The 12,975-nt window shown below is 38.7% G+C and overlaps 1 protein-coding gene across 2 annotated transcripts; it reads right to left on the bottom strand.

Moving 5' to 3' along the window:
• Window positions 1-5,528: 5,528 nt before the first annotated feature.
• ppil3 (peptidylprolyl isomerase (cyclophilin)-like 3) lies at window positions 5,529-12,386 on the bottom strand. 2 transcript variants are annotated; one of them, XM_039762829.1, is made up of 6 exons: window positions 12,013-12,206; window positions 10,308-10,382; window positions 8,139-8,232; window positions 7,749-7,816; window positions 7,132-7,250; window positions 5,529-6,173 (listed from the first exon to the last, which is right to left on the bottom strand). In XM_039762829.1, the coding sequence occupies exons 1-6, from the start codon at window positions 12,091-12,093 to the stop codon at window positions 6,047-6,049; spliced, it is 564 nt and encodes a 187-aa protein (XP_039618763.1). In that variant the 5' UTR covers window positions 12,094-12,206; the 3' UTR covers window positions 5,529-6,046. The 2 variants fall into 2 exon arrangements, with proteins under 2 accessions (XP_039618763.1, XP_039618764.1); XM_039762830.1 differs by lacking the exon at window positions 12,013-12,206 and adding an exon at window positions 12,293-12,386 and having other exon boundaries at window positions 5,532-6,173.
• Window positions 12,387-12,975: the final 589 nt, after the last annotated feature.

Genomic DNA, 12,975 nt, shown 5'->3' with positions numbered 1-12,975 from the left:
CACAGTTTCCAGCTCCTTGGTGTTTACATTTCCAAAGACTTCTCTTGGACCCACGATACATCATATCTGTTTATTTTCTTCGGAGGCTGAAAAAAGCTGGACTTCCATTTTCATCCTTTTCTTTAGCTGTGCCTTTGGCAGCATTGCCTGACATGAATGTGTACAGCAAGCAGTGTGTCAGTAGGACAGACTCCATCATTAAAGGAGACACTCACCTGCTTCACAGTCTCTCCACACTGCTACTTCTCACAAGCCAAAATGACCAGACTGAGGAAGAGGCTTTTCCCACAGTCTACCAGATTATTGAATGACTAGCTCTGCTACCTGTCTAAAATGGGTCAAAATCTAATAAGATGATCTTTGTCTGACCGGAGGTTACTCTCTGTTGGACATGTTCAGCGTGAAAATTTGCAGTGCGCCATTTATTGGAATGTATTTTCTAATGCATGTAGTAACAAGATGCTTTGTATTTTTCATTCCAACAGATGGCACATAACAAACATTAGCACTGCTTTTACAAATCCCACACCAAATGGCATATAACAGAGACAAAGCCCCAGGCAGACATACAGATATACCGACCTACACGCAGACGCTCGTCCTTTTATTTGGAATAGTTAGCACACAAAGTAATCTTTTTGTTTCAATTACCACTACTCTGTCACTGGTTATATGTCTGGTAATGCTTGCGTTATTTTGTTGTGTTTTAGGTTACACCAGTCTCCCATAGGAACTAAATTTTGTTCTTTCTTTTCCAAATTTGTAAGTGTAAAATGACAAAAAACAGTGAACAGTGATGCTGATGTACGTCAGGATGGAGTCTACCCGATAACTCAACAAGAAATCACTCAGTCTCAAAGAAACTTGACAAGTATTAGCATTGTAAAAGGGTTAGTCTTGATGAGTCAAACATATAACATATTGTGAGTTTTGCTTAAAACTGGTTAGGAACAATCTGAGGGCTAACTGTGAGTCCCATTTCTAAACCAATCCAACGTCTCATGAAGGTGGCACTCAGATTAGGGGCAGGGATTTTAAACTGCAAAGGTCAGAGGTGCTCTCGTTAACCTGGTCTGACACACAGCAAACTTCCTAACACAAAACCTGTAGTAAGGAAAAAACCTTTCTGTATACTCAGATTATACATTGACATTTGACGGGATTAACGGACGAGTGGTTAAGGGGAAGGTGCTGTGTGTGCTTGCTGTTGTTCAGCATTACCATAATAGTGTAGGGGTCAATGTGAGTCTGAAAGAACTGGCAGCTATATTCATGAAAATATGAATTGTAAACATGCGATCAATGTAAACGGTGTGTCACACTCCATCAATAGGACTGCCATTAAGAGAGCTGGTACTCAAAACACCCAAATTAACAATTGTGCCTAACACCACCAGTAGTGCACAGATGAGGCCACACAACATCCAGCTTCTGACTGCACGTCTCAATGAATAGCTAAAGAAATGTAACATTACTGTCCAATTCGAAATGCACACATGCCACAACAGAATAACCGCAACGTTTTAACACATTGTATGTCCTGTGGCGTAACGGCCTTGGCCGGGATGCCTTTGTACTGGAAGGACAAGAGAGTTTATTCAGGACATCATCCCCTCTGGAATGCCAGCAGGGCCACGGGTTTGGAGCATGGAAGCTCTAACCTGCTGGGATGCCTGGCCCCCACTTGGGGGTGCCTGAACTTTTGCTGAGCCCTTGTGTGTAGCACTTCTGCCACTCCCGGAAGTAGGTTTACGAGCACCTGCAGCACTCCCTTGTGCCCTATAAAAGGAGCCAGCCGCCAATATATAGGAAGCCAGAGTCATGAGGAAGAAGTGGAGGCGAAAAGACTGGGAAAAGGAAGGAAGGAAGGAAGGAAGGAAAGAAAGGACTTTGTTTGATGCTGTACTGTGCTGTGCTTGGGGGAGCAAGGAAAAAGCATTTCCCAGCTCTGAAATAAAAGGGTGCAGTGTGCTGCACGTGTGTCGGGTTAGGGTGGCTGCACACACCCCTGGTTTCCACAATTCATAGACCACAATATTTAGACTCTGTTCACTCTTATGCCATATAGTGATGCAATAATCCAAATAAAAGAAAGATGCACCACAGCAGACAGAAGCACTTCTCAAACGCGTGGAGCCCAGTAGCCGTCCCTTCTGTCGCAGAGCTCATCGGAATGTATAATTTAATCATTAAGCTTCCATTACTTTGTACTACTGAGCTCCTGATAACAGCATTTTTAGCTTTTTATTTTCTCTCCGCGTCCTCTTTTGTTCAGTTTCTTTTGCTCTCTCCCTAAAACCCCAGCAGCAGTTTAAAGCGCACGGACAGGAGGAAATGGGCAGCTGTTTAAAAAGAAGCCCTGTGGGCTTTGCAGCACAGGATTTCGCCGCTCTTCACTACACACTTTTATATTCCTTTGAGGATCACATTTGACCCTGCGTGACTATACAATGGTAGACGCTCCAGTAGATTTTTGCTTTCCAGAAATAGTAACATATAATCTAGGACTATTTATTGGAGATGTATCATGATGGAGGCCAAAATTCAATTCTGATCTTCATTTTTTGGCTTCCCCGAGCACAATTTGACCTCATTTAATCCTGATGTCTGTCAGGATGTGATTCTGTGAGCATGACAACTCAAAATGTTGTTGTGGTTCGAATGATACACACCATTATTAGTATAATAAAAAGCTCCAGAGGATTTTCTCCTAACCAGATGTTTTGATGCGCCCATTACTGCCTCAAATGCAGCACAGCTGATGGAGGAAAATAAACACATTTAGAGCAAAACATGATTCTTCCTTTTCATTCCATGTCATAAAATGCTAGCCCGCAATATGCTGCTACTAAAAATCACAGCTTTATACGGGGATGGTTATGCGCTGGACACCTCAGATTTATTAGCTGCTGCTTTTATTGCCATTCAAGCTATAACACATCCATCTGTTCGCAATTTAGCCAAGAGTCAGAAATGAGCTCATCATTACAGTACGTTTGTCCAGGCTGAAGAACTCGTTGTTTTATGTGACATTCTACCTGTATATCTGTTGTATGATGATCACTGAGAAGAAGCAGGCCCTTTCTTTCAGGTCTTTTTGATCTTACATTGATACTCTCAGACTACACTGGCCTTTGGTATTTTAGCTCTTGAGCGCGTTCTCGTATCTTGTCTGGGGCCTATCATTTAATTCATAAGTGGGTACCACAGGTTCTTTGAAAATTATGACTTTGTGTTGAGCTGCTATGTGTCCCCTAATAATCTTCTTTATTCTATGCTTTTATTCAAACATAATGGATGGAATTGCATCTCAACTGGGATGGAGAATATCCCCTTACCCGTCTGAAGGCTGTTATGGAAGGATAGCACAGGTGAAGCTTCACCATACTGTAAATGGGATGGATCCTACTCCTTTTCCCAGTTGGGAAGAAGAAATAATGGGTGGACTGAAGGAAGCTGCCTACCAAGAGCAGTTTATCTCCCAGTATGATAGGTGGCAGTGCTCTTCTGGCATGCCTGCAGTTTAGACACCCATATTGACTTGTTGTTCCAGCCATGTTAGGGTCCCTGGGTGGTGCCAGGGGTGCTGATGAGAGAGGACTCCTTCTCTTCACTGAGGTTCAGCCTGACCCAGAAGTGATTCCCGGGTTCAATGTTGTGACAGAGAAAGTAAAAGATGCCACCTTGCCTCATATGGGTAGTCAGTGTTAGAAAGAGGTGGACAACGCTCATGTAAGAGGAGTAGAGGAGAACTGGAATCAAAATTGTGATTGTGTTGCAAAATTGTGTGAAAAAGGTATTTTGTATAAAATATTTGCTTGAACCTGGGTCTTTGGCCTGCATGGTTGTGTCTGAGACATCCCATGGTGGTACTAACTGTTTATTTTTCTGTCTTGGCTTTTGTTCCTTGCCTTATGCCTGCACCCTCGTTACTGCTTCTAGTCCTGGTCCAGCTCTCCGATTGTTCATGGAGGTTTTGTATCTGATAATGTTCAATGAATGAATGTTACCTTGGCACACTTGTCAAAGCCAAATGTCATTCAGATTGTTTTGAAAATGTTCTTTCACCCAATTTACTTGTTCTGCACATCCATATGAGGAGCTTCACTGCTTTTGATTGTCTGCAAATTGAAAGTTATTACGTGAATGCCTGCTTGATTTTGAGAGCTCCTTGAATCAGGTTGCTCATGAAATGTTATAATGTGGCTCTGATGCACAGATATTCTGTATGCATCAATGTCTGTAAAAGTTGGATTAATTAGAGATGGCATGTTACAGGGCAAAACTCTTGGGCAACTGGACTGCTTTGACTTTACAAGTACAAAAAACAAAAAGGTTCTCCTGTAGTCATCCATTATGGTGATGTCTGAAGCTGCCATATTGGCTTATTTCACATTTTTGCGTCACTTGATGCCAAGTCCCCCCCGGCAAAAATTGTATCCATCACCTTGGCATATACTGCTACAAACACAAATTCTACTGTTTTTCATCACTTCATTTAATTACATGGTTTGGCCACTACAGGGGGATTTGATTTTCCTTGAATTTTTAGTTTCGCTGCACAAAGAGTATGGACAGTAAAGCCATCCTGCCTACTTGGCTGGAGTATTGGGAAAACTTGGGGGTCAGGAAACACATTTGTGCAAAATAAGGGATTCCATTGTGACCAAATTTATGTAAGTGCAATGACCACATTGATGCATTGATTTTAGCTCTAATTTGCTGCCCAAAAAAATTAATGAGAAGACACGCCGATGTTACGAGTATTTTATGAATAATCAGAGTCTGTCTGGACCACACTCCTTGGCAGCAATGGCCAAGACATCTGTGCACATGAAGATGAGCACAAGCCTGTTCCAGAGGAATCTTTAATGTTAGTAACACTGGGAAATGTGACAACAAAGGTGTCTTGTAATAAATAAGACTAAATATTAAGATGAAGCATTTAATGACAGTCACACAGGCTCCTGTAACTGGAACATGTCTGAATACTTGAGGTGTGAAATAGTTTATGACCTTCTCCCGGAGCCAAAGCAACTATGTGTGGGTTATTTTCCAGTTTCAGCTCAAGCCAGATGTATGTGTGCGAGTGAATGCACAACTGGCCAAACTTCAAATTCATTAAAGAAATGGTCAGAGGGCAATTTGGAGTAGGAGTGCACATGAAGTACTGTGACTAAAATGTAATCTTGGGTTGCATGTGAAGTATGGTTACACTAGCTGAAATGTGATGAATATGTGTAACAGATAAACCTACAGATCTCTCTTTATTGCCAAGATTTGTGTTACACTAAAGTTTGTTCTTCTTTGACATCAAGCACTTTTGTACATACTGTGATTGTAATTTCCAACATTTGTGACTATTTTAGTTTAGCTGACAGTTTTAAATGTGGTGATTTATCTAGCCCCCCTGAGCTCGCCATCTGTGAAGAATAATAAATATGTATATTCAGCAAGAAAACATAACGATCACAAGGAATGAAACAATGCATGAAGGATGCTGTACATAAAAAAGAGTACGTTTATATGGTACAATCAGCTCAGAAGAATAATAATGACAAAACATTTCAAAATCTAATGCATGCTTTGAAAACTAAGGAGTGTCATAGGTAGAGTTAATGGCCAAAAAAAAGGAATATTTATGTTACTGATGGTAGCCTCCAGATGGCGGAAATGACAGCGCTTGTCAATAGGCTCCAAAATTAATCTAAACCATCACTTATAAGTTGAACTTATTTCAAAATACTAAATGCAGTTTATATGTACCTAAAATAAAAAGTTCAGTTTGCATTTCATAACATTAACCCATCTAATGTAGGATAAAGATATTTTAGTGTGATTACAAAGAAGAAGAAGACTGTTTCAGACCGCCTTATCACAATTAGGACATCAGAATAACTGATTTGTTTACAGGAAAAAAAATGCAGCTTTTAATTCTTTGTATAAAATGTTTTATTAAAAAAAATACTATATGTGTGCTACTATTTTTTTAAAAAATCCTTATTTTTAACAGTTCATTTTTAGTCACTATAGACATATTTTCATATTAGGAAGCAAATGGATTTGCATGTATCGTAATATCCTTGATATGCACCTCATTTAGAGGACGAAAATTCTTTTCATTGACTGGGAGCTTTTCCAACTCATCTAATGTTTCTAGTCCATCTATAACCCTAAAAAAGACAAAAAAAAATGTTTAAATATTTATAGTTCAAAGTAAAATAATTCATAAAACAGGTATCAGTCCTCATTATCTGACATAATGTATTACCATTGTGGCCTGCTGAGGATGATCCAGCTCTCCAAACCAGACACAGACAGGCTTTATTCTATTGTGGGAAACACTTCCTTTTGTTTCCCACCAACAAAACACACACATATAAGCAGAATAACAAAGCTACAGCACTTTGTCTTCTCTCTTTCTGTCTTTTTCCTCTCTCTTTCTCTTTCTCTCCAGCTCTGCCTCATGGAACAGTGGCAGCTGGCTCCTTTTATGTAATACCCAGGAGTACTTGCGGTGTCCTGTAGGCTTGTTCCGGAAGCACTTACAGGTAAGGTGAGAGCCCAGTAAAGTAGAGCTCTGCAGTCCCCACAGCACTGCCTGGCAGCATCCCCGGAACCCAACAGGGTTCAGCCATCAAGCCCTAAGTCCCAGCGTGCCCTGTGACAATCTGGGGTGCTGTAGCAATGCAGGGGGACTGCCACCTAGCAATCCAGGGGAGATAAAGCCCTTAGCACGCTGTCTGCCCAGGTCCTTCCATTAAGAAGACAAGGGCACAGGCCGTCTTCCACACCACCTAATAGGCTGTGTAAATATTTTTTCTTGGAAAAGTAAATATTCTATTTAAAATTTTACAGAGCAAGTAATGAAGAATTATATTTACATTGACTCATAAACTTCTAAAAGACTCAAAAGATTAAAAGAATGTAAGGTGCAATACATCATCTAAATAAAACAACTTACTGTGAGTTTAAGATCATCTTAAAATGTTATACCTATAAATCCTCTTGTAACTGAAGGTGGGAGATATTTAAGGAAATGGTGGGATGGCAGATATCAATCAAAACTGGTCACCTCAGTCAATGCAAGACAGACGATAAACCCTGCTATATCAAAAAAATTAAACTTACTTTCCAAATACAGTGTACTTCATATCCAAGTGTGGCTGTTTACCATACGTAATAAAAAACTGAGAGCCATTGGTATTGGGTCCACTGCTTGCCATCGATACAACACCCCTGACATTATGCTAAAGTAAATGAGAAATACAAATGATTTCAATGAATTGTAAGAATGTGGTATATAACAACATGAAGTGTATATCCTGAATGAACACTAATAATAGAAATGAGTGCTATATAATCAACTTTGAACATTGTTTTTCCATTTGCAGCGGCTGTTAATATTTACAAAGAAGCAACTAGCCATATAAAACATCCATCCATCCATTGTCTAACCCGCTGAATCCGAATACAGGGTCACGGGGGTCTGCTGGAGCCAATCCCAGCCAACACAGGGCACAAGGCAGGAACCAATCCTGGGCAGGGTGCCAACCCACTGCAGCATATAAAACATATTATGTAATTTGCACTGGAGCAGACCACTAAAATAATATTGTAAATGAATATTAGGTTCTAAACACCAAAATCGGATGAGTAATAAAGAGCAAGATGTGATAATAATCTGGAGAAAACATGACAGAAAATTGTACCGGTGTATCTTCTGATATTCAGTCAAAGGAGTTTACCTTAAGATATTCACTAAATTCATCTTCAAACCTCCGATTCCAAATGCTTGTCCCACCTTTGCCTGTGCCTTTTGAAAAAGAGAGAAATCTCTTAAAAGTGTATCCTAATCCAGTATTATCATCTTCCCTTTAATTGTAAACATACAATTTAATGCATATCCTTTTTTCCTCCAAGCTATCAGAAAATATTTTAAGATTTACTCCAGCTTAAGAAGACTTTTTACCATTGTTCTTCACAGACAAAGCCTAACTGCTTACAAGTTAGCCATGAGACTGTTCTTACTGATTTGTAAGAAAATCCATGTTAGCCATCTCTAAACAGAACAGACTTACAACTCTTCAGTTACAAACAACACATACAGATGTTGGGAAACATTAAAAAGTATTTACCTGAGGGATCCCCTGTTTGTACCATAAATCCTTTAATATTACGATGGAAGGTGCAGCCATTATAATATCCACTAGCAGAAAGTGCAAGGAAATTCTAGGGTTTTAAAAAAACAAAGAAGCTAAAGCTTTAAAGGAGTACAGTATATGCATTTGTAGTAAAATATAAAGATTTAGCAGTCCTTTCACAGGTCCTTGTGTACGTTAGCAGTGTTAAATTATGAAAAAATGTTATTTTAAATGTGCATCTAAAATTAGAAAATTAATAAAAATAAAAAAGTGAGAAAATATGCCTGTTAAGTTGTGGGGTGGGGTGGAGGAGTTTAAATTTATATACAAAAATGATTTACTTTTTTATTCTCTTCCTTTTTTTGAACTCGTATAAAAATGTATCTTAAAAAAAGAAATATGGCTGTAAGAGTGCACCAAGCCCTAGGTGGTTTAGAAAGGTATGGCTACTCTACAGGGTCTTCCCAAATTCTGGTAAATTTCATGGGAAGCGTCCAGAGTCAGATTAGTCAAGTTTAAAATAAGAATCAAAGAGAGGTCTGCCTGCCTACCCAGATATTCTGTATGTATTATACATAATGACAATACGCTTCTACTGAGTTGAAAACATCGAGGTAAAGGGAATCTTGAGAGAAAGTAACATTCTAAAGGCCTTTTATTTAATACCACTGTTTAAATGAGTGACATTAGGCTGATATGGATTAAATTAACTTGCACTTTTGCTATTACTAAAATCTTCACAAATTTTGTATATGTCAACATATAAACAGCAAACTGCTCAGGCATTTTAGAATAAAAGTTTAAAATCTGCCTTATATAGTATTCTTCATACTATTTTTGACAAAAATATTAATGATCTGGCAAAATAATAAAAAAACAATTGTAATGTTTTTGCATTATTGGAATTTAAAAGTTTAGTTTTAATAACAGTGTTATGACATACTTGGGTCTCCACATTTAGTAAACATTCTCAAGTATTTTCATTTGGAATTGCTGATAAATATGTGGAGACACAGAAAGCACGTAAAATCTCTTGTCACCAGCAGAGAAAAATGTGGACAATTTAGGTGAAGCAACATATGGGTTTTATATCACAGATTTCAGTACCCTTGTGTTGATCTTAAAATGATTACTGCATCACAGATGTATCAGGAGAAGGGAGTGTTGCATTGTGTATCTCTTCTCACAAAAGAAACCTTACTAAGTCACTCATTGTCGATTTTTACAGTTGTTCAAGTGTTTTTATGCCACAAGCACATCAGTTACTGTATAAACACTGTCAATACACATTGCTATAAGCAGGTTCCTCTATTGATTCTATGTGGAACATTTAGTTGGAATTTTTTTGTATTAATTTTAGAAATATTTTATAGTTACAAACCTGTCTTAGATTTTTTGAGCAGACATGTGGGGGGGAACACTCAATTGGTGACAAAACAGGAACTGAAAATACTGTAACAGCCTGTAGGTCATGTTCTTCATGTATAGATTACTATCTTTATAAATTCAGGGTGCATAGTAAGTCAGTCATTATCCAACCCACTATATCCTAACACAGGGTCACGGGGGTCTGCTGGAGCCAATCCCAGCCAACATAGGGCGCAAGGTAGGAACAAATCCCTGGGCACACACAGACTAGGCACAATTTTGGATGGCCAAACGGTGCATAGTACAGAAAATATTCAGTGGAATGTGAATGCAAAAACACAGTGAAGGAATTTACTAATTTCAACAGAGTAGTGATCAGAAATGCAACTTCGACTCCAGGGGCTGTTTCTTTTCAGAGCACAGTAAATGACTGAGAAAACACTTCTGATGTTCTGATGACACTTTGAATTATAACTTTGTAGAAGTGTAATAGGATGGACTAGGAAATATTTTGTTGCCGCAGAAAACACATCCGCTGCTATTCTTAGTGATAAAAGGGTTTTTTGTGATAGGTGTCCCCAAAAATTTGAATGATTCGACCATATTGACTATAAAATTGTTAATTTCTAGACAGAGAGAGGTTAAATAAAAATCTAATTCAGTAATCTTGAGTAACCTAGAAAATTAAAAAACCTCACAGATAAATGAAAAAACAATAAAGACAAAGGCCTCCTTTAATTAATTCTCACATAAAGTACATGCAAATTATGCTATTACTTAGCATGCTTTACTCACCTCACAGGCCTTTGGAGTTCGTTCACAAAAAAGCTCAATCTTAATATCTCCTAAATCAGTATGCAAAGTCACTGCCTAGAGTGGAAGAAAAACATGAGAGCTATTTGAATCATTGTATTTACTTAGCATTGACAGTCACTTAGATTAGATTACATTGAACTTTATTGTCATGGTACAGGTACAAAGAAATGAAAAAAGAAAGGTTTAGCATCTAACCAGAAAGTGGAAATAGTAGAGTAAGGTGCAATAGGCAGTGGGTGCAAATCGTATATTAAAGTGCAATAGACAGTAAGGCAGCATACTGTATAAATGGGAATATATATGTGTATGATATTTCAATATAAAGATAGTAGTATATACAAAGAAAAGTGTATAGATAAGAATACTGAACTACAGATACAAGATATGAATATAGATATATGAAATATTTTTGTTTACAGAATTGATATACAGTATATGTAAACAGGTTAAAATATACATAGTGTACAGTCAGAAGTTATTGATATTTAGAACCTTGTAACGGGCGGCACGGTGGCGCAGTGGTAGCGCTGCTGCCTCGCAGTTAGGAGACCCGGGTTCGCTTCCCGGGTCCTCCCTGCGTGGAGTTTGCATGTTCTCCACGTGTCTGCGTGGGTTTCCTCCGGGCGCTCCGGTTTTCTCCCACAATCCAAAGACATGCAGGTTAGGTGGATTGGCGATTCTAAATTGGCCCTAGTGTGTGTTTGTGTGTGTCCTGCGGTGGGTTGGCACCCTGCCCAGGATTGGTTCCTGCCTTGTGCCCTGTGTTGGCTGGGATTGGCTCCAGCAGACCCCCATGACCCTCTATTCGGATTCAGCGGGTTAGAAAATGGATGGGCGGAGAACCTTGTAACGGATCTTAAATAATTTTTGCCATCAATTTGCAAGTAAAGACTTAAGTCAATGAATTACAAAAAGTTGTGTTTGAAACTTTGAGTAATTATATTTTTGTGTAGTTTTTAGGCATTTTAATTCCTTATATAATGCACTGTACAACAAGAGTGGTTAAAGAATGTATGCATAGTGCAAAAAAAGTGCAGGAAGTAAACTTTAGCAGTAGAAGGACAATCATTGTACTTATAGCTTCATACATTTTAAAAGTAAACAGTATCCTAAGCGACTGCTTCAAAATTGACACCATTTGTAAGCTGAGTACTAGACTTAAGATAATCATAAAAACGATAAGTTAAATATACTGGAAAACTGCATAAACTAATTTTTTGCTAGACACAATAGTTTTCAAGGTCTGGTACGAAATCCTGTTGTGCTCCGTAACCCTTAAATTGTAGTACAATCCTTATTGAAATGTGCTGTGTGTGAAAGCTAATTATTCACCCCTTCTTCTCCAGTCAATTCAAGTTGTTCTTACACTGTGTTCTTCACCGAAGACCAAATCCGAGCACTTGCACAGATTTAAAAATAGAAATAAGTAACAAAGCTGTAAAACCATGCTATATTTACATGCATATGCAGACGCATTTGTTTTCATGGATATCAATGGTGAACTGGCAAACATGTTTTAAAATCGTGTAATCTTAAGATGCAGTTCATTTAGGAAATAAGCCAATTCGGGTTGGTACGAAGATTTCTGTGCCCCGTGGAATGCAGTGTCCCTTCTGATTTGCCGCAGGATCACTAAGGTGTGATTGTCACGGATCTCCTTGTGTTCGTGCATCTTTGCGCTTACCGTTAAACTCGTAAAACTTGAACTAACAGATCGGACGACTCCACACTTTGATCCAATATGTTCCCACTCAAGGCTGGACATGGAACTAAGTAAAGTTGTTGGTAAATGCAGCGGTTTAAAATGGTCTCTCCTCTGTGCACAAACAACAGCGTGAAGCTCACAAACTAATAAATGACAATGACGGAGACATTGCGAAATCAAAACACAGCATGTAAGAGGAAATTCCATTTTCTGCTTTGTAAATACAGTAAAGTGTACAGTAATTCTAATGCTTGCTTACCATGGTGAAGGTACAGCACTGTCGCTACCCGATTGGGTACAGACATCAGACACTATTGAAGTGCAATGCCAAAATATAACCGGGCGGGTAACGTTCCCCTAAATTAAAGGTTCCTATTTTATCAAAAACAATGTGTCTCAAACAGCTAGCATTCTTTTCCTGAACCAAGTTCTACCAAATTACCGTATATAGCATGCCATTCATTTGCACAGTCATTTGATTAGCGTGAAATGTGAAACTGTATCAAGGCAGGGCTGGCTCTACCACTTACGCTGTAGGCAGTCACCGAGGGTGTTTTTTTTTAAACAGACTTAAGAACATTTGGACTTGGACGGTGTTAGGTCTTAACGTCTGTCGACCAAAACAAATCAACAATAGCTTGAACAGCGACAACAACGATGATAATGATAATACACGCAATCCTCAAATTGTAGCAAAGAAGACATAACGAAATCAAATTTAACGATCAAAGCGGCAATAGGCACGTCGCTTTTAAATGCACTGCTAAAGGCTGGTTTAATTAAAACAGATTAAAATAAAAATAATTATCTCCCAATTAGTATTACATTAAAACTTGTATTGAAACTCAGCATCTATGAGTTTCACGAATACAGTATACCTCTGCAGCCCGTTGCCTCCACCCTGGAGCTCCAAGTAGGTGGAGTATTGGGCACCAATAAGTG

The sequence above is a fragment of the Polypterus senegalus genome, chromosome 9, assembly GCF_016835505.1.
Source record: "Polypterus senegalus isolate Bchr_013 chromosome 9, ASM1683550v1, whole genome shotgun sequence".
NCBI classification, from domain to species: Eukaryota; Metazoa; Chordata; class Cladistia; order Polypteriformes; family Polypteridae; genus Polypterus; species Polypterus senegalus.
Note: the sequence above shows the minus strand (reverse complement) of the source record. Positions and strands in the feature narration are given on the sequence as shown.